Source organism: Idiotropiscis lumnitzeri, chromosome 11, assembly GCF_059441095.1.
Source record: "Idiotropiscis lumnitzeri isolate Australia: NSW breed Sydney's pygmy pipehorse chromosome 11, RoL_Ilum_1.0, whole genome shotgun sequence".
NCBI lineage: Eukaryota > Metazoa > Chordata > Actinopteri > Syngnathiformes > Syngnathidae > Idiotropiscis > Idiotropiscis lumnitzeri.
Window position 1 is genome coordinate 2,261,308 of NC_142401.1, and position 25,913 is coordinate 2,287,220.

Genomic DNA, 25,913 nt, shown 5'->3' on the forward strand with positions numbered 1-25,913 from the left:
GGCTCGCAAGTCGAAATGTGTACGGCCCTCAGGCAAGATTCTGGCTCCCCAGACCATCACTGACTCGCCACCAAATAATTCATGCTGCAGAATGTTGAGTGCAGCGCGTGAGTTATTCTCTCCTAACCGGTCGGAACCGATTGCGGCCCTGCTTGTGAGTAGCTGCCCTCCTACGACCTCCTCCGCTTCACTTCTCATGGCGTCCTGCGTCCTCCCTACTCCATGTCTTGATGATGGATTCTTATTTGTTCAGAAAGTTAAATTATTATTATTTTTTGGAACTGGAGAGTATATATATTATATATTAGAAGTATGATTCACTTGGAGTTCAATTATGATGAATATCATTTTTTCTTGCTCATTCTTGCTGTCATAACTGTATGCAAATTTCAAGTATGTTCTTGCCTGAGTTTTTTTAATTTATTTTTTTTCGGCGCCGGACTCCACTTCACGTTGTCTTAATGTGCGATTTCTTCTGCTTCCTCTTCCAGGAGCCCATCTCTGCTCCCTTTGTTTATGAGGAGCCGTTTCTTGATTCCAAGGTTATTCATTTGCATTCAAATTTGATTCTTCCATGCCGCTCCACTGACATGATTTCCACACCAGACTCCTTTTGTGATGCTCAAAATGACTTCAATTTATTCCTTTTCACTGACGCGCTAGCTTTAATTGGGGGGGGGGGGGGGGGTTGTGCAATGTCGATTCAAATGAGTACATTTCATGCTTAACCGAAAAGCTTCCAAATCGTTTTGGTATGTCATACTTTTTAGTTTTTGTTGATGAACGTGCTGTGTGTACGTCGTGATTATTTTTGGTTTATTTCAAAACGGGCTACCATGGCATTCACAGCAATATAAATTTGGCTTCAGCTTTGATTTGGGTCAAATTTGACCACAAAAAATAGTTTCATTAGCATCTGGTATTCACATAGGCTGATCCGATTTCTCCAAATAAGCTGAATTTTATTTTTTTTGGGGGGTGGAGGGGCGTGGATTCCTTTTCAAACCACATTCACCATCCCATCGCCATCATCAGTCTGCAGTCTCAGTCCAAAATGTTTGAGTGGCGACTATCTATATGTCCCCCCTACCCCCCCCCCCCCCCCCCCCCCCAGAAGGAGCTCAGTGACAGGAGGCCGCAGACGATTGTAGTCCCAGAGGAGGAGCAGGAGCAGGACACTGTGGCCGGCATGAGGGAGGCCCATCTCGGCATTGAGCGCAAGTGCTCCAGTATGACGGTCAGCTCCACTTCGAGCCTCGAGGCCGAAGTGGATTTCACGGTCATAACGGACCTTCACTCCTGCATGGAGGACGTCACCAAAGGCCCGTCCTATTCGGGAGAGAAGGAGCGACAGCCCGACGTAGGGCGGGAAGACTTTGAGGAAACATCAAGGTTCTACTCGGCACGTCTAATGGGCCAAATGGACAAATCTCCACTAGAGGAGGCCATGTTTTATGAGGTAGACGGATGACTCTTTTCAGTCTTCACCAGCATCATCGCATGGATTCATCCCATTCCGCTGCCCTTCTTCGTTCACAATTGCCCTTGGTTGATTATTTGATCCACTGTTCATTTGATTTCCTCATGATTTTTAATATAACTTCCTTATTTTTTCATGTCATTCCTTAGGTTCCCTTTCTGCTTCATTTCCATTTTGTCGGAAGCGAAAAGCTCAAATTTATGAGAAGAACGACTTGATTGTCTGATCAGAATCCGTTTTTTTTTTTTTTTTTTGCAGCCCCCTGTTGCAAGAAGAGAGTCCAGTGCCGTGACTGCAGCCCAGAGGCTGAAGCGGGCCGACTCCAAGACAGAGTCTCACACAAACGGGTCCGAAGTTCAGGCGACCGTCACAGCTGTCTCACCGCAGGTAAATAATTGCTGAAGCGTAGAATTGCTTCTGAGCAAATCTTTCCAAAATGGAAATTTAAATACGATCAACTCTCTGAGAGTGATGTTGAAGCAAAACTTCCGCTCCGAATTTGTATGTAATGTGCTACGTTGAGAATGACGTCATAATTGGCCAGGTCATGTATTGACATAGTTTTCCCAGCAGAGGGAGACAAAACCTATCAAAGCTGCCTGCTCCTCAACAACAAACAACATCAAGACGTCACCTGACTGCCGTGGAGCTTTTTTCTTTTTTTTTTTTAACCGTGCCGGAATCTGTTAACCAATATTAACATCGTAATATGTCTGAAGAAGACTTGTATCCTTCCCACAGAGACTCTCCTTCACCCGCGATACTCCTGTTAGCCTTAAAGAAAATGGATCACCGGTAAGCATGTGATAAGACGAAATGATTACATGCGTCAGTGAGATGGAATGTGTGTTTTGAAGGTCCCCATCCGTATGTGAGGATGATTGCTTTGTGAGTCCGGTAATTGATCATCACTAGCTTTGCTGAGAATGTTGATTTCAAAGTCTTAAAGCTCTTCACTTATGCTGTCAATGTGTTGCACAGGTAAAAGCCTGCACGAAAGGTAATGAGTCCATTGTATCGCCACTGAGCATCACTGCGGAAAGTGTCACCACTGCAACCACCACGCAAGTTACCAAGGTAATCCTGACGGAGCAATTAGACTGCCGTGAAAAAAAAAAAAATGATACACATCTCGATGAGATCAAATGCTACTCTTTGACAAGAACGAATATAAAACTAAAAGCGTGCTGGCAAATTGCAGACGGTCAAAGGAGGCTACTCAGAAACCCGGATTGAGAAAAGAATTATCATCACCGGCGACGATGATGTTGATCAACATCAGGTGAGGAAGGCTCATCGCAGAGCGCTCATGGTAGTCAGCTGACCGAAGTCGTCCACCTTGATGTGGCTTGTGCCCTTGCAGGCGCTTGCGATGGCAATACAGGAGGCCAAGCAGCAGCACCCCGACATGCTGGTGACAAAAGCAGTGGTTATAAGGGAAACGGAGTCTCCCACGGAGGAGCCACAGCAGAAGGTAAAGCAAGACCAGACGATCGACTTCTAATCCAGTTCATTGGACAAAAGTCGGCCATTGTTGTTGTCTAGTTGCAGTCCTGATCGGCCAAAGTGGCTCCTGAGGCGGAGGACGCCAGAGGACCCGCCCCCTGGCGCAGCATGTCACGAACCCGGTAGGAGGACGACGTCGTCCTCACTTGAGAACAAGTCTGTGATGCAGTAGACCACCACCACCCCAGCCCCCGTTCTTTGAGACAAACCAGCTGTGACCCGCCCTCTGATCTCATCCGGACTTCCATTCGTGCAGGCGCCGCCGGAAGGATCACCTGCTTGAGGATGATTTGCTTCAACCCAAAGGGTTTGGGTCAACGTCGTTTTACTTGTTTCGATTTCGTGTATTGTATTTATGTTTCACTGCACACACTCCGGCCACGTTAGCATTTAACTCCAAATCACTCCCCTTGGATCATTATCATCATGCAAGAAATGCAACAATCCCGGTGGCGCAGGATGTTGCCACCTGCGAGTTCTCGGCCTGTCTTACAATATTTTTACATTTTTATCTGTAGAGAATCAAACATATGCCCGGTGTTGCTATATAAGTAAATATGTATATTATCAGATTATTATAACCTGCACGATTCAAATGCAAAAACAGCCGAGGGAATTAAAAACAAGAAGAAAATAATAATACAAAACTAACAAAAAGGCAAGATGGGAGAGCGCAACTTGTGAGAAAATCTTAAGAGATGTTTGAGATGTTTTGGATGCTTGCGGACTCAGAAGAGAGTCGATCGTGTTTCATTCAAGACATTTTTCATTTGCCATTTCCTGCCTTCACCGTCAACGCTCTGATTGAAATGCTCCGTTTTGGGTGTGGGATTTTTATGATTATAAATGTTGTTTTTTATTCTCCTACTTGCAAAGTAAATGCTTTCTTTGCTAGACATGATCCGATATTGTTCGAAATGTTCTTCTTGTGATCTTGGTGGGCATTTCACTTTTTGGTTGTCAACATGCTGAAGGTCTCATCCGGTGCTGTGTGTGACAGCGAATGGTAAAATGTTGCTTTGCTGACTTGGAAATTCATTTTTACCCAGACTGGCAGGATGTACCATGGATATGAAAAGTCTACACACCCCTGTTCAAATGCCAGAGTTTTCGTGATGAAGTGACATTGTAACCTGAACAAAATAATCAGATTTTGTTTTAATCTGTTGGAGAGAAATAAAAAAAAAAAATGTGGTTGCACAACTGCTCACACCCTCATTGAGTAACCAGGATGCGTCTGTGTTCCAAATCAACCAATCATATTCAAATTCACGTTAAACCCTGTTCACTTGAACGAGGGTGTGTAGACTTTTTGTATCCACTGGCTAGTTCTTTTACAGTTGCTTGATGACGTTAGCAACTTGAGGGAAACGCAAAGGCCTGTAAACATTACACTGACATACAGGACTACCGACAAAGTCTATCCTGGAACAGTGATCCCCAACAATTGTGCTGTGGCACATAAATTGGTCGTGAGAGATCATCAGGTTTGCTGAAGTAAATGATTCAATTTCACCTCCATATTGTGAATTATATTCATTACACACAATGTATCTTTGATCATCTGTCAGTGCCAAGGACATTCCGAGACAGGCAGAACAATTAAATGCTCCTCCACTAGATGGCAGAAGGTAGTTATCCTGCTTTTAAGTATGAATTATTTTGCTCACTTTTTTGGGGGGGGAGTGGAATTTTTCTAAGGTAAAATATGTGCCTTGGTTCGCAAAAAGGTTGGGAAACACTGTCCTAGAAGGCATTGTGGCATTTTTTTATGCTTTTTAAATTTTGGTATCTTCTTGGATGCTTAAGCAGCTACATCAAAGTTTATGTGGGCCGCTATTCTACCAGTGGCTAAAAGTGAAAAACTAAAACTGTATTGCCTTGCTTGCATTTGGCTTTCTCATAAAATTTTGTGTTAAAAGCAAGATGACCACCGATATGGAAGCGTATTGCTGCCATACCGGAAAAGAAAAATCATGTAAAAACGTGGAAGAAAATAGTTTATAAAAACATGAAAGTCAACATGTAAAAACGTGAAAATTAGGTCAAAAAAGTGAAGCTTCACATGTAAAAAATATTGAAAAATATATAAAAATGTAAAAATCAACATGTAAAAGCGGGAAACTTATGTAAAACAGAAAATTTGGTAAAATCGTGATACTCAACATGTAAAAATGTAAAAGAAAAATCACAAAAATGTAAAAATTATTTTAAAAAAAAGGGAAACTTATGGAATTTTTTTAAATTTTCCCGTTAAAAATGCGAAAAATATATAAGAACATGAAACTCAACATGTAAAACCGTGAAACTTGTCACCTTGAAACAACACCAAATGGCGAACGCGGCTTATTTAAATGACTTGATTAAATTCTAATTCAATCTTGGGTTGAGAGTTTACATTTATTGAGATCAGCGAATTTCGTTGTAACAAGTATGCATACTCTCAGACGAAAATGTTCACATTTAACTCGTTGACTGCCATTGACGGCTAAAGACGTCATTCTTGTTTACTCGGCTGGGAGTGAATGAGTTAAGCTAAAATGTACTTTTCATGTTTTTACCTAGTTTTTACATGATAATTTTTTTCCCCTCGTATGGCAGCAACACACTTCCGTACACCGAGATGATTGCAAAAGGTAAAAGGCATTATTTGACTTTTGTGCACGGAAGAAAAAAAGAACAAATCGCTTGTGCATTATTGTGTTATTCCGAAGATCGAGCATGCTAATGTAGTCGTTCACGTAGCGAATGTAAGCATCTGCGGTGAGACTGCTCCAACTCAATGCTCCATTCATTTTCTCCAGCATGGCCCAAAATGTAATTGCGTTCAACTGCAGCCCTTTGCAAGACCCTGAATTGAAGTGAATTGGTTGGATAGTTTGACAACTTTGCTTAGTAACTTTTGAGAGGTTTGCATTGATTCATTCAATCATATATTTAAAAAAAAAAAATAAATTTCTGTAAACTTCAAAGTCACAGCTTTTCAAGGTTTTTACTTTGAAAGAGGAATTTGGAGTTGTATTTAAAGCAGTTTTTCTTGCGAGGTCTTTGCTCCGCCCCAGTTCCGAAAACTCATGTAAAATCTCATATCTTGGCTTACCTTTGATACTCTACTATGCATCGCAATCATCCACATAAATTCCACAGAATAAGTCTGAGCCATGTTAGCCGTTTTACACTCAATGTTAATCTTGTGCTACCGGCAAGCGAAGCAGAATACTGCTTGTGAGATTTGCAATAAGCGACCACTTTTCTTATCTGTCTTCTAAAGGGAGAAAACTGTGAACTGTCATGCATACTGAAACGTACAAAAAGCTCGAGAGCACACAGTCACTGATCGTCCAACAAACCCGACAGCGCTTTTGAGTTTTTTTTTCTTCTAGTTGGCATTTTTCAATGTCCCATTTCCTGTCGCAAGACTTTAAACTGTCAAATGCAGTTCATACAGTATATATGATTTCGTATGTGTGGAAAGAATAGTTATACCAAGCTGCAACTAGTAAATGCAGGACTTGAACTGTAAAATAATGTCTTTGCTTTACTACTACTGATGAAAAAAAAAAGCGATGAGAGGCGACACACTATTCTGAGAGAAACTCATGTTACTTATCTATTTATGAATATTCCTATTTCTGAGTGTTATCTTGTAAACGATGTCATGCTTGATAATAGGCTTTAATGCACCAGGTTGTGAAGGAATAAGAGATTATGTTTCAACGAAAAGACAACACTTGGAATGTCTAATGGAATGTCACATTTATGGGTGCCTTATATTTGGAGTTGTTCTCCCAAAAAGCCAGAGGCCCACTTTACTGTATATGTGCTGACGAGCAAGGCAAATACAGAACTACTGAGTTCAAAGTGCATCGTTGTCTGGAAAGGATGTGAGGATACGCACGTCTTTTCAAATTGGAACCGTGTTGTCCTGAGCAAGAAGCGCAAATGTGTATGGTACAATTGAGGTCGAAATAAACTTTGCTCAGTCTGAAGCATCAAGCAAATGTCACTTTCAATTCTCCAATGCTTTTGTAAAAAAAAAAAAAAAAAAATCATCTAGTGCATGGTGGCGTGGATGTGCTGTATTTGCTTTCGGTCTAAAATGAAAAAAAAACAAACAAACATACATGCATAAATAAATGTCTAAGTATGGTTCGAAGTACGTTTCTGATTCTCATACGAGAGATGACTTTCACAATTACTATAAAGAGAAAAAAACACGTGGGAAATTGTGCATGTGGGTACATTTTACAGCTGTAAACCTGTCATAATTATGGGGTGTCAAACGTCTGCAATATACAGTACTGGCGTACGGTATTGCTTTTGTGTGATGGTACATTGCCATCTTGTGGCCCAATTGAAGAACTGCAGTCAGGCCAGCCTCCACTCGCAAAAACCAAGTCAAGCCAGCCGCCACGCTTATTTTCAACACTGTGCAACACGGTGCATTACGGTAATGCGCAGAAAGCGCTTGTTGATGGCCACCTTCAAAATAAAAGTTGTGAATCTCAAGTATGCACGTCAGTGGTTTAGATTTAAAATAATGTTATTAAACCTCTATATTCACCCAGGGGGGATGCAAACTGACTCAGAATTACACCAAAAATGTTATGAATTGAGAAAGAAAGAGAAATCAATGTTAACTGGCTGATATTACAACTGATTAAATAAAAAATAATTAAAAATGAAGTTTTCTTTATCCCGCAACCAGACTACTGCAGAGATACACTAGGCCACCCCTGGTATCCAACCAAGGTACTTTCATCAAAATCTGATGTGGCATTTCAACATAAATTGTCAGTTACACCCAAAAGTTGAGATTTCTTATGCAATTTATTTTGAAATGCCACATCAGATTTCATTCAAAGTAGTTTGGTTGGATACCTGTGGTGGCGTAGTGTGCCCCAGAACCCGTCTGGTTGCGGGATAACGAAAACTTAATTTTTAATGATTTTTCGAAATCGGGTGCATTGGTCAAATTTTGATATTTCTCATGCCTTTTATTTTGAAATGCCACATCAGATTTTGATGAAAGTACTTTGGTTGGATACCAGGGGTGGCCTAGTGTGTCTCGGCAGTAGTCTGGTTGCGGGATAATGAAAACCTAATTTTTAATAATTTTTTTATTAAATCAGTTGTAATATCAGCCATTGATCTACAGTTAACATTTATTTCTCTTTCTTTCTCAATTCATAACATTTCTTGGTGCAATTCTGAGTCAGTTTGCATTCCCCCTGGGTGAATATAAAAGCTTGATAATATTTTAAATCAAAACCTCTGACGTGCATACTTGAGTTTCATAACCGTTATTTTGAAGGTGGCCATCAACAAGCGCTTTCGGCGCATTACCGTAATGCACCGTGTTTCACAGTATTGAAAATAAGAGTGACGGCTGGTTTGACTTCGCCTTTGCGAGTGGAGGCTGGCCTGACTGCAGTCGACAATCTGATGTTAAAAAAAATGAGAGGCTTGCGGCGGCTCGTCACTAGAGGGCGCTAGAGCTCCACCCTCCCTCCCTGCTGAGTCACCTTGAAAAAAGAAATTAAGGGATGAAAATGAAACCATCCATCCATTATCCAAACCGTTTATCCTCACGGGTGTCGCGGGTGTGCTGCAACCTATCCCAGCTGTCTTTGGGCAGTCTGTGGGGTACACAGCTGAAATATTAGAATCAAAATCGTTCAAAAGATCTGACATTAGATGAGAAAAAGTATAGTTATTGATGAGTAAAATCGATTTGTTTATTTGTGTTTCTCAAAAAATGATGTGATGTCCCGTTTGGGTGCACAAAGCAACACTTAACTAGTTTGTTAGTTCAAAGTTTGACATGAGCGGTTGAGAGAGTCAAAGAATAAATTCGTTTTCAGGGTAGTCTAACTATTTGATGGTCACCAAGTGTCCACTTCACAGTGGTTAACTGTGATCGCCTTGGCCAGCATTACATACTGTACAGATTGATATTGAAAAACAAAACAAAACAAAAAAACGTACAGCATGGACTCCATGCAGCGAGTCAGTTCTGCTTGTGTCTCTTCTGTGTGGAATTTAAAGAGAATGAGAGGAGCAAGTTCCATTGGGCAGGAAGGAAGTTGGCTGTGTTCACGCCCACAACAGCGCATACGCATATTTCTTGTGACACTTGGGCTGGACATGAAAAGAGAGGCCCCCAGGTGTTTATCAACAATCAATTGAATCCATACTCAGTGAGGGAAGAACCGACGGTCTGTCGTTGTTATATAAATCAATATTCTTTATTATTTAACACAATATAAACAACAAAGCAAGAGAGGAAGCCCTCGTGTTGAGAAGACGGGATATGTCTGAGAGGTTGACTTGGACACAAGCACGGGCTTTTGGCGCCACTGGTTGTTCAGATGTCAGGGTACACGTACAACATACACAAAACTCTACCGCGCATGAGCCGTTGGAATGCGACATGGTCTTGAATTGAAGTCACTTGGTCAGGAGCGAGAGGATTAAGTTTGCGCAGTCATGCTGAGCAACAGTTAGCAACAGTATGAAACTGAATTATACATAAAAACCAAGTACGGCATATCTTTTTGTTGTTTTTTTTTAGAAATCTTTTTTTTTCATATAAATGATTTGAAGTGTACAAAACAGTATCTTACATATTCACCGATGCATGATTCTGCGCAAGACCCGGTAGCTTACAGTGACACTTCCCTAAGAGCTACATACAGGCTGTATAGCACCTCTGCACAGCCGTCCCACATGACATCAGGAGACGATGAGCGGGGGGGGAAAGGAAAGATCAGCAGCATTGTCTTGAGAACACACAACTATAAAAATGCACGAGGCCTCATATTGCCAAAATCCCTCAACTGAACTCAGCCCCGCCCCTCCCCTCCCGTTCCCTCAACGCCCCCCCACACACTCAAAGCTGACAACATCGGCACCTGTCAAAACAGAAGCATGTAAACATCACTACGGCTGCATCGGAGCTTTACGATTCTACTGTCCTCAATATACATTATGATAAGTTAAGGCTCTTGAAGGACCTGAGGCTTTTGAAGTCATGATGAGGCACACAGAAGGCAAAGAATAGCAATTCACACTGGGGGCTAACCCGAAAAAGAAAAAAAAAAGGGGTGGGAGGGTTCGAATGCCAGTGAAGGAGACGACCCTAGAAGTGACAGCATGTTGCTGCTGGCAGCAACTGTCACAAGGACGAGTTTTTTTTTTTTTTTTTAAATCTTGAAGAGGTTTTCAATGACCAAACAGGACTGGTTCTCAATTCTTTCCATTTTTTTCCCAGATGGACTTTATATTCGTGTCCAAAACAGTTCTGCCATGAATTTGTTGCCACCTTTCGGTTGGGTTACACACGTCACATGTCTTGAGAGATGCAAGTCATCTCATTTGACAGGAAAATGTCATTCTGCACCACCTGGTGGGAATTTTTTTAATCCGGCATACTTTTAATTGTCAACCCAATATGCCGAGACTGCAGAAAAAAAAATCGGACATAAAAAAAAAAGATGCGCACACACACACGCACACAACATTTTGTTTCTCCTCTTCATATGAAAGCTGCTTTGGTAATAACATCGCCATGACATCTGTACATCTTCCTCTTGTCAAGGCGCCGCCGAGGAAACTTTCCCAAATGTCCCAGTGGCATGTTTTGCGTTTGTATTTTCTACGTAAATCAAAAGGAATGGGTCTCGTTCCGCCAGAGAGGTCTGTCTGTGTTCCCACGTAGACTGTCTTCACTTCAGATGCAAGGTCTGCCGGGAGCTGTTTGTCATAAAGATGTCCGTGCCGTGAAAGACAGCGCTATTGTACTGAGGGCTGATAGAGTGGAGACCTTGGATGCCGAGCCCACCGCATTGGGACCTGAAAAGGTAATGAAAGGATCAAGACGGGCAAAATTATGGAGGATTTGATTTAGCCAAGAACTGTCGCGACTTACACTTTAATGTTTTTTTTTTTCAAGGATTGTGCAAAAAGAGTCTTACTGATTTTCATTTTTCAATGTTAAGCTTTGATAGACGGGACAGTGATGAATGCGGGAATCCAAAAATGAGAAATTCAGGCAAACGTGGGTCTGCATTGATGAAAGTGAGCCATAACTGGTTTAGCGATTTTAATTTAAGCCTGTGGCCTACGAGCTGCATGCAATTTTTTTTTCATTTGAGTTTTTTACCAGCTGACATAAACAGAGATTTCGAAAATGTTTTAAAAGCCTTGGGCATGTGCACACAAACACCCCTGACGGAGAAACAAAAAGATGGTGATCTCAACGCCTGATCTTTACTACTGATGAGAGAATGAAGCTTCGTGAAGCACTTGTGATATATATTTTTTACTCCTCTAGATGGTGCTCTTGGTTTAAAGATAAAGCGTAGTGCAGTGGACATTTAATAAATGTATAAATTATCCGCTGCATGTTGAAATCAAATGTTGTTGGGCTATTCCTAGTGATGGAGAAATGAAGCTTCACGAAGCACTTGTAATCATTTTTGTCTCCTCTAGATGGCACTCTTGGTTTATTACAATGTAATAAACGTTCATTGCACTCGTCTTTATCTTGAAACAAAGAGCACCCTCTAGAGGGGTAAAATATTATTATATTTATGCATTTATTTTCTAATAATGTATTTCTATTCCACTTCTGCAGTACAAAGAAACGAAACGTCAAGATGTTCTGGAAAAGAACGCGTTTGACAATGGAGGTTGCACTGTATTTTGTAATACAACAATTTGCCGTTCCTTGCGGTGTTTAACTGACACCAAGGTCTCACGCAGCATTTTATTTCCCCCGCTCTCTGCGCTCTTCCAAATGATGATCACTAATCTCTTCTATTCAGGCAGTCAGCAGGGGAGCAGATAATGCAGCTCAGCGCAGAGGACACCGACGAGCTCTCCACTGACCTGGTATCCTTGGGATGGTGATCTGCCGACTACTGCTGCCTTCCCCTCCCTCGCCAAATGGTTTGATCTGGATGATATAATCCTCGTCAGTGGGCAGGGAGAGCTCCACCGAGGTGCTGTTTGTCTCCATGACATTGGGGTGGCTATGTGGGTTCTTTTTGTACAGCACCTAACACAGTTAAAGCAGGTCATGAGTTCAAAAAAAAAAAAGCATAATGACCAAGATGACCTGCAGATGGAGAGAGGAAAAAAAACAACCCAACAACAGGATGCTTACTTTATAACCTGTGACCTCCGACTCGTTCTCCAGGGCTTTAACCTGCTCCCAGTTTAATATGATCTTGGAGTTGGACGTGTTCCACATCACTTTACCGGGAGGCTGGCTCGGTGCTGAGAGGAAAAAAATAAAATAAAAATAAAAAAAAAGAACCCACCAAACCAAAGATGTTACAGAGTCAGCAGACTTGCGACGTACGAGGTTTCTTGGTGGTGATGTTGACGGTGGCGCTGGGAGGACCGGCTCCTGCGGTATTAGACGCTCTCACCGAGATGAAATACGTGGTGCTGCCTTTTACACCCTGGATAATTGTTGATGTCTGATTTCCCACAGTTCTTTGCACACTGGCGGTGTCTTCCTTGTCCCTTCCATTCCAGTACCTCAGCTGGAAATCAACAAGGCAGAAAAAGTGACAGACGACCAAAAAAAAAAAAAAAAAAACACTTTAAAAGCATTCGGCGACATCCTGCCAGCAAAATTCAAACGGGCAGACGGGAAATTAACTGGACGGAAGATGCAGTTTGTTACATTGTGGCGCTTTTTTTCTCTCCTCAATGCGATCCACATGTCACAAATGGACAAGTACGATCGTTTAAGCTGAGTGATGCGGAAAAAAATAAATAAATAAATAAAAAGGCCCAAACAAATAAAAGAAGCAAAATATACAAGAAATACTGATAACAGGTTTTCTTTGTCACTGTGGTTGTCAGGGCAGAAACAGCCGACATGCTTGACGTCTCAAATATAATTTGACTTTCCTTGCAAGAACGCTTTGCTCAGACCTCGCTCCCACGTTGACTTGGAGTGGTCAACAATTTATATTCCTGCCACTCCAATCGCACAAGGAGCGAAAGTAGCTCCGTTATTCACATGCTGGCTTGCAGAGCAGTTTGCAAAACAGTTTTGTTGCATTCAAAGTGAAATGTTATTTTTTTTCCCTGAAAGCGGAAGTGCAGTAATCGGTATCGGTTGCAACACTCGGGAAAAGCAACAAGCACAAAAAAAAAAAAACCCGTGCTCGGGCCATTATGCATGCAGCGAGCTATTATCTGCATTGTACATTAGCCTAAGACATTCATCAATAATGAACGAGAACAAGATTCAACTCTCGCCACACAAACGCACGCATGCACGTACGGGTGAACGCGCACGCTTGCAAGCACCGCACGCAGGCACGAAGGGTCAACGAGACGCAGAGTACGTTTTGTTTACCTCGTATCCCAGCACTCTTTTCTTGCTGGCGTTCCAGGGAAGAGCTTTCCATGAAACTTCAATCTGGGACGCTGAGAGGCTCTTGGCGCGGACCCTCGTGGGTGCTCGGCTGGGTTCTGAAGTTGATGCGGAAAGACTTCAGAAGTAGCTCTCACTTTTGATGATCTCTCAAAGTGGGAACATTAAAAAGTGTTTCGCTGCTCGTTCTTTCATTTTTTTTTTTTTTTTTTGTAGAAGACGACGACAAGAACCACGCATTTCCTCTCAACCAGAGCCACTATTCTGCCCAAACGATCGCACAGCTGAGCCAGCAAAGCATCACACGTAAGGATGAAGAGCGGAATATCTCACCTTCCTCTGCAGAGTAGATAGTCGTGACTCGTCCGAATGGACCTTCGCCCTCGTTGTTGTACACGCCGACCTTCACGTGAAAAGGTGCAAAGGGCTGGATGCTTTCATTTTTGAAAACGTATTTGGACGTCTCTGCCGAGGGCACGGCAGCTTGCATCCAACCTGTGGCTCCGTGGGGTCGAAAAGCCACCACGTAGCCGAACCCCGGGCCGTTTTGGAGCTCTTCTGGAACAGGCTACAAAAAAAAAACATCATGCGTAACAACTTCAATTGTTAGAAATTCAAGTATGGCCCAAGAGTAAATGTGGCACATTAATTTGTTTCAACTTGACACATTTTGGCGGAGAAATGAAGCTTCATGAACCACTCGTGAATTTTTTTTTTTTTTTTTACTTGTCTAGATGTTGCTCTTGATTTGGAGATAAAGGCTACTTCAATGGAAATGTGTTGAATTCCCACTGCAACTTTAAAGCCAAAGTACCGTTGAGAGGAAGCGTAAACGACCACCAAGTGCTTCGTGAAGCTTCATTTGTCCATCACCAGCTTCCAGTACATCCATGTGGAGGAATCCGAATTTATACGTGCTGCCATAGCAACGCGATGTGACCAAACGCGTCCTCGCAGGGGCCGGCCTGACGTCATCGAGGCCAGATAGCTGGCTTGCATTGATGCGACGTTCTTCGGTCTTCTGATTAATTGGTCAACATTATGATATTAATAATCATCTCGAAAATTGATTCTCCGCATAACGTAGAGTGTCCCACTTGTGTGCTGCTGGATTACCTTTTTGCATCATATTGACGCGTTGTACAAATGCAACGTGATCGCGGTTGTATTAAGAGGTCGGCATTTGGTTCAACAAGAATGACCAAGAGAAAAACTGGAAAAAGACATTTTCCAAAAGTCTTCAGCACCTTTAATGATCAGGTGTAATTGGTCGGACTCAATCATAAATGCCCCGTATGGTCGAGCGAGCGGCGTGAATGAAAATGACACAATCAGTTTCTGTGTCGTGCTCCCGAACAGGAAGTCGGGCGGACTGAAGACATTTCGAATGACCTGAATTCCTTACACAGGTGCTCAATACATAATCCCGAAAATGTGGCATCGAGCGGGTCGCGACAACCAGTGTCTTGAAATCTTTTGATTCAGTTTATACGTGCGGACGAGAAGGCAAAGTACAATTCCGCTCTTTCGGAGTTGAATGTCAGAAGCAAATTTCAAGGCTGCCTCAGAAAAGAAGATTTGTTTAAGCAGATGGCTAAAATTAAACTTGTGCATAATGAAATGTTTGCAATAATGGTGTGTGTGTGTGTGTGTTGTTTAACTTTGAAGTGCTCAAATTGTTAACGGATTTGCAGGTGCCTTGATGAACGACTGAGAGAAAGGATACAATTTGGGAAAAGGTTAAAAAGAGTCAATTTGATTCTCTTTTCCAAAGTATAAAACAATTTCTCCTCGACACTGACGGCAAGCCATCGCTCGACATTACGGACCACAATATCACCCCACCGTGACACGTCCCTAGCGTGCTTGCTTGCTTACCTCCCATGTGATCACTAATTCCGAACGACTCCCACCGCCGCCGCTCACACTAGCTGGAGTGACCTTCGGAGCTGGAGGGAAAAAAAAAAAAAAGCAATTGCTGACGCCATGCTGACAACCGGCATGTTAAGTTGTGACAAAATTGTGTCAGACAGTGAGAAAGAGCATATTAAGATTGTTTATTTATTTTATTATGAATATTTATTTCTAAAAATCAGTCACTGTCTGCAACGTGATTTTCACAACACAATCTGTTCTAGAGGTTGACCAACATTCTTTTGTTTGTATTTGCATTTCCCCGATGAAAAAACCCCCCAAAAAACACTAAATCCATTCTCAGAATTTGGACCTATGAGACATGGATCCGGGATCTCTACCGCTTCAAATAACAATTTCTTGTGAGTGTAAATGCATTTAACTTTTCGTTCACGTGATAAAAAGAATTTTTTTTACATTTTTGGAATTCCAGAATTGAGCCATTCATCCATTTTCAATATGATTTATGTTAGTGAGGCTACCTTGGGATTTGGAGACGATCTAATTAGGATGAAAGGAAGGCTACAAGCTGGCCATATCATCGCAGGGTCATTATGGTCGGAGCATTGACAGAGAATGATCTGGAGGCAGCTGTGTGAAAGATGCCCCAGAACGAATGATGGGCTGTGAATGAAGCTTCATGAAGCACTTGTGATATTTTTTTACTCCTCTAGATGTTGCTCTTGGTTTAAAGATAAAGTGCAAAGGACATTCATTACATTTCCACTGCGTCTTTGAACCAAGCGGACCCGAAGGAGTCAATGATCGCAAGTGCTTCATGAAGCTTCGTTTGTCCATTACTATCATGACCCATTACACATGTTCTGATTTAGTTCTGGACCATTATTTTTGGGGGTTCAGAATATATGCTATATACTTTACAATACTTTAACAGCATTAAAAGGGGTTATATGAGTCCAATGACTTGACCAAAGTGAATTGATAAATAAAGAGTATAGCAAACCAAAAATATGCAAATGTTTTGAGGAGTGCAAAAAAAAAAAACCTGAGAGAGTTTGTTACGTACAGGTGCCCTTTGTCTTGGCTTGTTTGGACGGCTTGCTTGGTTCGCCGGTCCCGATGGTGTTGCTCGCCAGGACTCGAAACTCATAGTCCACCCAAGGGCTCAGGCCAATCACAGTGGCGGTCAGACGGTGGCCGCCTACCACTTTGGGAACTGCAAGCAAAAAAAAAAAAAAAAAAAAAAAAAAAAAAATGCTCCTTTTAGTTTCGAGAATCTTAAGACAAATGAATGAGTGCATCAGCATCAAACGCTGACAGGTGAGGAGGAGCTCCACAGCATGTAGCCAACATCCCTCGCTAGGACCGCTCGATACTTCACATTGCAGCTCAACAGACTAAAGAGTGAAACAGACGACCGTATTTTTCAGACAATAAGGCGCACCGAGTTCCAAGATGCAGTCTCAATGAAAAAGTCTATTATCTGGAAATTTCCACATAGAAGACGCAAGGCGCAATATTGCCCATTAAGGGAAACAAACCAGAACAGCAAATAAGTCAAACTTCATTCCACTTCCACTCGACATCCATACAGAAGGCGCACCCGATTATATCTTTTTGATCAAATGAAAGGACTTTAAAGTGCGCCTTATAGTCTGAAAAATACGGTCATTCATGAGGCTGAACCTTCCTTCTCGGGTGAACTTAGAAATACGTGGCGCAAGGTGCACAGTACAGTCGGTATTCGCCGCATGATTGCAGCCGTGCATGGATACGATGGGTGCTATTAGCGAGAATATGGGGCGCAAAACGCCATCCATCGGCGCTATCGTTTAACATCACATGACAGAATCGGCGCTGGCGTCATCATCAGGATGGGATTCATGTTTCAGGATTCCCAGGAGTCTGATAAAAACGGTCACGCTACAATAGAGCCCCATTTGGACATGGGGTAAAAAAAAATGACATCTCCTATATTCTCGGCGGAGAGCCAGAATAAAGAGCAGGCCCCTCGGTGAGATTGGAAGAGGCCACGGCTGGTTGGAGAGAGCTTACCTGTGGAGACAGCCTGCCACCCGAGGGAAAACGGTGTCCTGGCCTGGATGGTGTATGCGGTAATTGGACTGTGATTATCAGCACCGGGCCTCCAGGATAGAGTCACAGTGGTATCTGTGATTTCTTCGACTTGGATGCTGGTAGGGGAGCCCGGGGGTCCTGGGAGACGGCATAACCAGGACGATAGATGGAAAAAGGGAGAGGGAATGTAAATTAGGAAGAGACAGAGCCATGACGAAGAGAGTCGCATTGGTTTTTTTTTAGCACCTACGGCCAGTGTAGAGAAGTCGATTTGCTCGGAAACCGTTGGGAGCTATCCTTTCTTAATTGGATGGTAAAAAAAAAAAAATGTAAACCTAGAAGTGATAAATTGCTATTTGGTCTTTCCTTTTGCTCGACTTTTCCATTTCATTTGTGAGGCGGAAGCCAGCCCAGCAAGCATGACCCCCCCCCCTTCTAAGTGTCTTCCATTTTCTTCAATTGTTGAACAGTAATTAATTTTTGTACAGAAGCATCTGAGGCATGTGACAAGGTACAATTTGGAATATTCTCCGAGAGAGTTAATTAGAGGGGAATGCTTTTAGCTGCGCTTACCTCTGACAACCAAGTCCACAGCAACCGAGATACTGTCCACCTTCGTCTGCACAGCGCATGTGTATTTCCCAGCATGCCTCAGCTGGATGTTCCGAACCATAATGTCTCCTGCCGAATGCTGCTGCCATTCAAATCAAAACCACACACACACACACACACGGTAAATCTCCTTATTCTGCGACAATTTCTAGAATCCAGCCGCATGGGAGCACACACCTCATTTCCATGTTTGACTTGCAAACTAAATGTGTAATTTCTCTATCAAGCTTTCTCTTCTCCTCGGGTTTTTGCAAAGACACCCTCTGCATTTGTCCCGCCACTTTAATTACAGAAAAGGTACAAGCATAAACAGCTTGCGCCTGATCCCCGTATAGGTCTGTCTCGGTTACAAGAAGCAGTTAGGTCTTTAAGGGAGCAATTCCCACCTTTTCAATATCACATAGTGGAGCAGAGCCGGTCCGGTAATAAATTGGACACCGTGGAAAGCGGTGGCACAATGACAGTCACAATTCAGTGGAGTGCTTTTATCTGTGTACGGGGTGTGGACTGCAATCTCTCAGCAGCACAACACTTCACTGTGTATTTATTTTAAACGACAATAGCAGAATAATAAGAAAGAATTGATCGGTTCCATTCCTTTTTTGCTTTTCTTCTTTATTGCTAAAATGAGGTTAGACTTAAAAGAAAAAAAGAGCCAGTATGCCTAATGTGTCTGGTGTGTGCTGCCTACACTGTCTCTGAAATACGAAATGGGTTTGAGAGTCTGGGTGCTGGATGGGTTTGTCAATTTTATGAAAAAAAAAAAAAAGTAAATAAATAACAATAAAACAAAACACAAACAAAAAGTTCATCCAAACATTTCCTCTGCACTGCAGCTGAATTTGTTATGACTATGTTATTACACAATTAAAGAGCCCAATGCACCCTCAGTTCGACGTCTTCATTTGTATTCAATATCATGCTTTGGAGAGGTCAGAAAGAAAATTCATGTCAATCTCCGGAAGTGTACCTGCACTTGCGTTTTCTTGACATGCAATTATTGTACTCCAGATAATAAAAAGAAAGATTGGAGGAAGAAACCAGCGAGGAATATATTCTAGTTTGGAAGTAATTCCGTTTCAGTGTTTTCAAATGATTTGTATTGTCGATAAATAGATGCAAATACAATCTGTTGCATCGCATCATTTTGTCGATTATGATGTGTGACGTTGCATTTTTTTCCATGCCATATATTTAAAAAACCGAGGTAGCATCTGTATCAGATATGATTAAATAGCAATTTACAATCATGTGAGAACTTTCAAAAGTTTCATCATCCTTGATTTGACGATGAAGGGAAAATGAATCTTCATGAAGCACTTGCGATATTTTTTGTCTCCTCTAGAGGGTGCTCTCGGCTCGTGCCATGGAAATCGATCACATTTCCAAGAATACATTCTCGAGGATTCCCCCCCCAAAAAAAAAATTATCACAAGCGCTTCACGAAGCTTCATTTGTCCACCGCGACTCATAAAATGCGACATCTTAACTTACACCGCCCACTTTCTCAAAAAAGCCCCCATGGCTGCCGAAGTGGATGAGCTGCTCGTTGAAGAACCACGTGAACGTGAGTTCCAGGGAGGGATCGTGGCTCACTTGACAGGGCAGGACCACACTCTCCCCCACCGTCACATCCAGCGTCGCGGCCAGCGTGGTGATGACGGTGGGCTCTGGAATGAATAAGAACAAGCCCACAGTTACATCCACGGCACGGCTTTTATGGGCCATGCCCGTTATTTACGACAGGAACGGAGGCTGCTTTCGCCAAAAGTCGCGCCTTCCATCATCGACATGAACGTGTCAGACACTTAATAGGGAGATATAAGGGCCTAAGCGCAAAGCACAGCGAGGAGCTTACAAAGCTACAATCGCTCGTATTTGTTTTCGCCCGAGCTTCTGTCTGCTGGGATTTGCAGACGTGTCTCTCCTGCATTCTGAGTAGTCACAGTGAGTCACTGTCAACTCCGCCTTTAGCGTGGAACTCTTCCTGATATTCCCAAAGCACACGGCAAGAAAAACAGTAAACACCGGCGCCAACACCTCTTTGAGCAATCGCTGTTCTCTTCGAAAACGGGCGGCGCGGTGCGGAGACATCATCGGGGGAGGAAGGCAAGAGTCCCCCGAACGGCACTTGGGCACATGTGGCAGAACAGGAGGGTGAAGGACGTGAGAGAGGCCAGATGAGAGGGAGAGGCTTTGATCATCAAGTGAGCAACAACCTCCCCTCCTCCGCCGGGTGCTGTGATTATTTGAAATTGCCGCTCGTTCCGCACACAAGACGTCGCTAAGCTAGTCCAATGATCCTGTCGAGATTAGAAAGTCGAGGCAATGCATCGGCTTCATCAACACCGAATCCAACGCCTTCATTAAGTTGGCTTTTGAAATTCCGCAGACAAATGCTCACACATTGACGGTAATTACCGTGGCGTTAATTGAATCCAAATGACCAAAGTTGAGCACCAAATGTATTTGCGGCGGCACAGTGGACGACGGGTTGGCACGTCCGCCGCACAGTTGAAAGGTGCAGGTTTTGGTTCCGGTTCCGGCCTCCCTACCTGGAGTTTGCGTGTTCTACCTGTGCCTGTGTTGGTTTTTCTCCGGGTACTCCAGTTTCCTCCCACGTTCCCCCCCCAAAAAATGCATGGCAGGTTGATTGTTCCCAGGGCCAAACGCCATAAGATTGAGGAAAGTCGTCAACCCTGCTTGATATCAAAATAATAACGAAACAAGTAAATTATTTGAATCAAGCATCTGAAAAAACGTTTGCACTTTGTATGGGAAGGCCATTAACTGAAATGGCAGAGGAGAGGAGTGGGTGGAAATGAAAAAAGTCAATCGAAGATAAAGTTCAGCAATGTTGCTACTCTTCCCATTAAAAAAAAAAAAAAACTCACATGAACGGGCATCAATCTCTGCCAAATTTGGGCAAGATCAGCCTGCGATATTTACAAACTTTACATATATTTTTTCAGGAATCCAGATCGCAGACAAACACGTCAACAAAGCAATAGCATGGAAACAAAACAAAACCCTCGGGAAGAATCTGCAGGGACGAACTTACTGTCATGAATGTTTTACTCCTCTACCTCTGCAACTCGCTAACATGCTATAAACCTTTATTTGCTTTTTTTCATCTCTGTAGCTGCCTCTTCTCTCACATGAACCGCTCCCATCATCAGTTTGCGTAACCTCATCTCGATAAGTAGCTCGAGGGATTCCCGTTGACAGATGACGAGAGTGGGCGCCACGTTGAGCCGCCGCCACTGTCATCGTTTCGTACGGAAAAGAAAAAGGACGGCTGCGCGGCCCGCCAAGTGGGATTTTGATTGATTTGTGTCACGTCGAACGCCTTGTCGCCCTTTGCCTCGACAAAAGAAAGGACAGTAAGTCACACGGTGATCGGGGTTACTTCGAGACGCCGACGCCATTTGAGTGACTTCTCGCGCTTGGATGACGCCAGCTTCTCAACATAAGAGCAACATGTAAAAGTACCGCTTTGCATTCCTTATTGCGATAAAAATGCCACAAAATCTTTTGCACTGTAATGAAATATGCTTAACTTAACTTATTCTGGGTCATCACTCTCAACTTTCAGTTGGAAGCAACAATACTAAAAGACTTTTATCTTTACACCCCAGACCAAGAGACGAATGTCCACAAATCTTTGTCGCGAGCGTTCATTTCCCATTCTCAGGTTACGACTGAAGGTTATTGTCCCGTTTAAATCGACTAGCTGGCGTCTTGCAGATAATTCTACAATATTATAGCCAGTGTTTAATTTGAAACTTTCCTTGACAGAAATAAGAGAGTTGGAGTTATGCAATCAAGTGGAACAACTGCACATTTTGTACTGATGCATAAAAATGGGGAAAAAAAGGTTTATAAATGTAACAATTATTTCTTTATTATTTTTTTTTGTTACATTTTATTAGTTGAGCTGGACCACAGAGCAAAAATAAAGAACACAAATAATCATCTGATCTATATTTCTATCCAAACAGTTTTTATGTTTTTAAACCGCCAGTTTTAAAACATCTCCACAGAAAAAAAATCGAGTGCATCAACATTTTATTAACATATAAAATACAGTATGCACAACAATCCAAAACAATATTGCGCAATATTTAACTCTGAACAGTATCGGAAATCAATGCCTGCCTTCTGGGAGGCTCCAAAGCAGCAGCTGGCGTTTTACGAGTGAAGAAGAAGTGTGGTCCGAGCATTAGAAATAAACGCCATAAATTTGTGTTCGCACAGATAAAACAAATAAAACCCGAGACCGAACGAGACAAACGATTTCTGCGCCGCGCCACACAAAAGAAAGTGCAGCAGGAAAAGGTCGATGGCGATTGGCCGTTGTCACACATATTTACTAGCTGTGTTATGTCGTAATTGGCGTTGGCGGAGGCCCGGTGAAATCGAAAATTTAATCAAATGCAATTAATCTGGTAATATCCCCCAAGTGTTGGCATAATGCGGACATTAACAAGGCTCATTTATTGTGACTGCTCCTCCTTTGCTGTTTTCCAGGTGACTCATCTTCACAACGCTCCCTGATGACAGGTATTTTTCAGCCTTCGTATTAGCAAAGTCAATTGGAATAGAATACTGTCATCTCCCATAAGAGCTGCTCCCAACTCACATTTGTCGCCCACTAAATAGCTTTCCAATTCGCGCTCAAATAATGCATGGAAATTACTTACGAGACGATATCAAATGTGACAGAAAGGTACAAAAATCATATTGGGGAGTATTTGTACATCAGCTGCGGAAAAGCGCGAGTACATATGATGATGGAAAAAGCGGCCAATGGGTGTCTAATAAAGCGTGACTCTCGGATAAAAGCCACGCTCGTTACGTCTATTAATGCCGCGGAGACGTTACGAGGCAGCCTCCCTCGCAGTTTCATTGGAAAAATCACACAAGCAGACAACAACCCCAACCTGCAGAACCTGCACTGCCGCTGACATTCATAATGTATGAAATCTGCGTTTTATAATTTAAAAGAGAAAAAGGAAACATGTCTTGATTTAAGCCAAATGAAATGAGGAGAGGTGGATTCGTGTCTAAGTAATATTCAGTATTGATTAGACCAGATTGGCTGGAATATCGATGTTCATTCAATTAATAAATTGGAATGTAATAAATCGGAGGGCAGGCATCAGCTTTCTTGATGATGATTATGATTAAATGTTTGAAGACACATTTTTATTCTTTAGCGTTCGCCTCAACATGAGACCGTCGCGGTTCTGCCGTTCTTCTGGAATCCATTGCACATGTGTTCACGTGTTTCAATTTCCCGCTAATTTATATGACATCATATAATGCGCTTTGTTCCAGCTCCAGCTGTTGTGAAATGCGCTATATCAATAAAGTTTTATTGTATATTATTGCGTGGATGACACCGTCAAATATTTCACAGCTAGTCCCACGAAACAGTTAAAAGTCATACGGTCGAACGGGGAGCGATTTTGTTTTCTTACGGCACAGCACTTCAGCGGCTGTCGTTTCGCTAATTCAAAGTTATTGACATCTTTTAATTCACACATTTTCATTTGCTGACCGTACGGTGATTCGCCTGCCACAAAGCGGTGATGGCGCGGCGCTGCACGCAACTGACTCTACTCGCATGCAAGTTACAGCGAACAACATAACCTTTGACCACGCAACTTTGCTGAACTGCTTTGGTGAGTCTTGACAAAACGCTCAAATAGTTCAACATGCATTTTGAATACAAGCCAAAAAAGAAATTCCCTGAGGCCATCAAGTAAAGGTTAGAAATCCGAAAAGTCAGAAAACCAAGAGTGACAAAAAAGCAGCAGAACAAATAATGGGATATTTGAACCGGCAACCGAAGTGAAAGCGGGTCATCGAAAAGATATAGTTCAGTAAATATGTCAACAAGTCCTCGACGTGATCACAGCATCCCCAGTGGAAAGAGAAAAGAAAATCAGCAACGAGCGCAGACGAGAGGCACTCGATGCGCCGCACTTCCTACCCCGTTGCCATTCATTTTTAATGAAGTATAATAAGTCACAGCACCAGAGCAGCAAAGCAATCCCCGTTGCAGATGATCTAACAACAGGAGGTCTTTTTCCACACCGAACATCCTCAGACGATTCCGGAGGCGGCGAGGGAGAGTGCCGAGCGATTTTCAACACCTCTGCAGACACGTGGCGAAGTGACTCTGCCTCATTTGTAACGACGGCTCTGCCCTTTAGTACTTGCTATGGTTACACCAGAATGTCTAATTAAAAAGGTGAAGTTTGTTATTTTTTGTTTTTTTTAAAGTTCAGCGTACTATTTTAAAAAAATGATTCCCATTCACAACAAAAAAAAAAAAAAGCAAAAATGCATGAAGACACTCGCATTTGCATATTGTGCCAGTAGCGCAACCGCTTGTCCTTCCTTCCTATTTAAAAGCATATTTTTAGTTCTCCGTCTACTGGTTGACAAAAGCGTTGCGAGCTTGGAAGCGTGATGCTAATTTACAATTTGCGATTTGTCAGCATTTTCCCTCTCTGGAATGGCATTGTCATAGAAACCAGTAGCCAGATGGGATGGCTTGATGAATGGGTGGGTGGATGACAATGGGTGGAGGGAGGACAAGAAAGACGGATGGATGGATCAATAAATAAATAGATCAACAGGTCAAGATTGACCCAACGAGTTGTTTTGAGGAGCAATTCCAATTACGGTGCTGACTTGACTTTTTTTGTGGTCAAAATTTTTGCTTTAAGTCAATGAACATCTTGGTGCTCCTTGTGATGTGTGCGCTTTGGCCACCGGGGGGCAGTATAATGCAGTACAAATAAATAAACAGCACCGGAGACAGAGCCAGTCATTTGTCGCAGAGAAGAAAGAATTTTTGCCTGTAAATAATTGCCGTGTCTGTTTATGTGTTAGCAAAGAGTTGTTGCATTAAGACAGCAAAGATAACGTTTGGGGTTGTTTTTATTTACTTTATTTAGCTTGACAGTAAACGTTAACCAGGAGTGGTAATAAACAGCCGTTGTTTGGAATAATTGTTTGTTGTGCCGTTAATGATCTGGAAAAATGTTGCTTGTTGTGAAATAGTTGACATTTTTGCTCACTCAAATCAAACAGTTGTCCCAATGACAGATTCGACCTCAAATTCTGGCAAATAGGAAATGGAAATAAAAAAATTACCTTTAATTGTGACGCTTCCTGTGCTACTGGCCACACCAAACTGGTTCCGAGCCACGCACGTGTAGGGGCCAGCATCAGATTTGCTTACGTTCCATATGCGAAGATTGCCATTATCCAGAATGGAAACCCTGTCGTCCAAAAAAAAAAAAAAAAAGTTCAAGTACAGCACTGATACAGATACGACATTTTATATTACACATACTTCTGTTACAAACTACGAGTCTACTACTATATTTGTCTTCTCAAGTAATGAAAAGAAAAATACCGGTTTTACTGGTAAATAATGCAACACACTCCTTGAAGAAATGGCAATGCATGCCCTTTATACAATGGCCATAGAATATAAGTGCTTCTAAAAAGGTCAACAAGACTGCTAAAAAAAAAGGTGACTTTTTGTTAATAAGCAAAAAAAAAAAAAAAAAAGGAAAACCGTGCCCTTGGAAAGCGGATACTGATAGAACTCACAAGGGGACCATTTAATAAACAAGACATTTTCAAAATGTCCGCTTACATTCAAATAACAAAATAAACAAATAACCCGACCACCACGTTTTCTGCCGTGGTTGTCGGGAACTTGCAGCTCAAGAGCAGGCTCGCTGCAAACGGAAGCAGTGGAGCTGAATGCAAGCGCAACGGCTCATAAAAAGCAGTTCATCCCAAATATCACCAACCCTGAATTCCTTTTTCAACACTCTGAACATTTTAACCGTCCGTTTTGTTTGTGTTTGTTGGAAGATAAAGGTCAATTAAAGTCGATCTTATTTGCAAGATGCCAACGGTGAATAAAATATTGAG

General features: G+C 42.3%; 2 protein-coding genes across 10 annotated transcripts in view; one reads left to right on the forward strand and one right to left on the reverse strand.

Moving 5' to 3' along the window:
• Window positions 1–6,992, forward strand: part of LOC148326728 (band 4.1-like protein 1) — a 42,674-nt gene extending 35,682 nt beyond the window's left edge. For 5 of the 8 annotated variants that reach the window (XM_088310113.1, XM_088310114.1, XM_088310116.1 and 2 more), the window contains 8 exons: window positions 492–542; window positions 1,115–1,459; window positions 1,739–1,867; window positions 2,222–2,275; window positions 2,462–2,557; window positions 2,682–2,762; window positions 2,844–2,954; window positions 3,026–6,992. In XM_088310113.1, coding sequence (XP_088166239.1) covers window positions 492–542; window positions 1,115–1,459; window positions 1,739–1,867; window positions 2,222–2,275; window positions 2,462–2,557; window positions 2,682–2,762; window positions 2,844–2,954; window positions 3,026–3,037 — 879 coding nt within the window. In that variant the 3' untranslated portion in view covers window positions 3,038–6,992. The remainder of the gene's footprint in view (window positions 1–491; window positions 543–1,114; window positions 1,460–1,738; window positions 1,868–2,221; window positions 2,276–2,461; window positions 2,558–2,681; window positions 2,763–2,843; window positions 2,955–3,025) is intronic. The other 3 variants (XM_088310109.1, XM_088310117.1, XM_088310112.1) reach the window with 2 other exon arrangements.
• Window positions 6,993–10,653: 3,661 nt separating this feature from the next.
• LOC148326730 (contactin-4-like) overlaps window positions 10,654–25,913 on the reverse strand; it is a 67,611-nt gene continuing 52,351 nt past the window's right edge. Inside the window, exons 11-22 of one of the 2 annotated variants that reach the window (XM_088309066.1) lie at window positions 25,119–25,246; window positions 19,443–19,618; window positions 17,910–18,027; window positions 17,316–17,474; window positions 16,327–16,476; window positions 15,264–15,334; window positions 13,719–13,953; window positions 13,368–13,483; window positions 12,354–12,540; window positions 12,156–12,268; window positions 11,879–12,047; window positions 10,654–10,840 (exon numbers count right to left, since the gene is read on the reverse strand). In XM_088309066.1, the coding sequence (XP_088165192.1) occupies window positions 10,749–10,840; window positions 11,879–12,047; window positions 12,156–12,268; window positions 12,354–12,540; window positions 13,368–13,483; window positions 13,719–13,953; window positions 15,264–15,334; window positions 16,327–16,476; window positions 17,316–17,474; window positions 17,910–18,027; window positions 19,443–19,618; window positions 25,119–25,246 (1,714 nt within the window). In that variant the 3' untranslated portion in view covers window positions 10,654–10,748. Of the gene's footprint in view, window positions 10,841–11,878; window positions 12,048–12,155; window positions 12,269–12,353; window positions 12,541–13,367; window positions 13,484–13,718; window positions 13,954–15,263; window positions 15,335–16,326; window positions 16,477–17,315; window positions 17,475–17,909; window positions 18,031–19,442; window positions 19,619–25,118; window positions 25,247–25,913 lie in introns of both variants that reach the window. The other variant, XM_088309065.1, reaches the window with a different exon arrangement.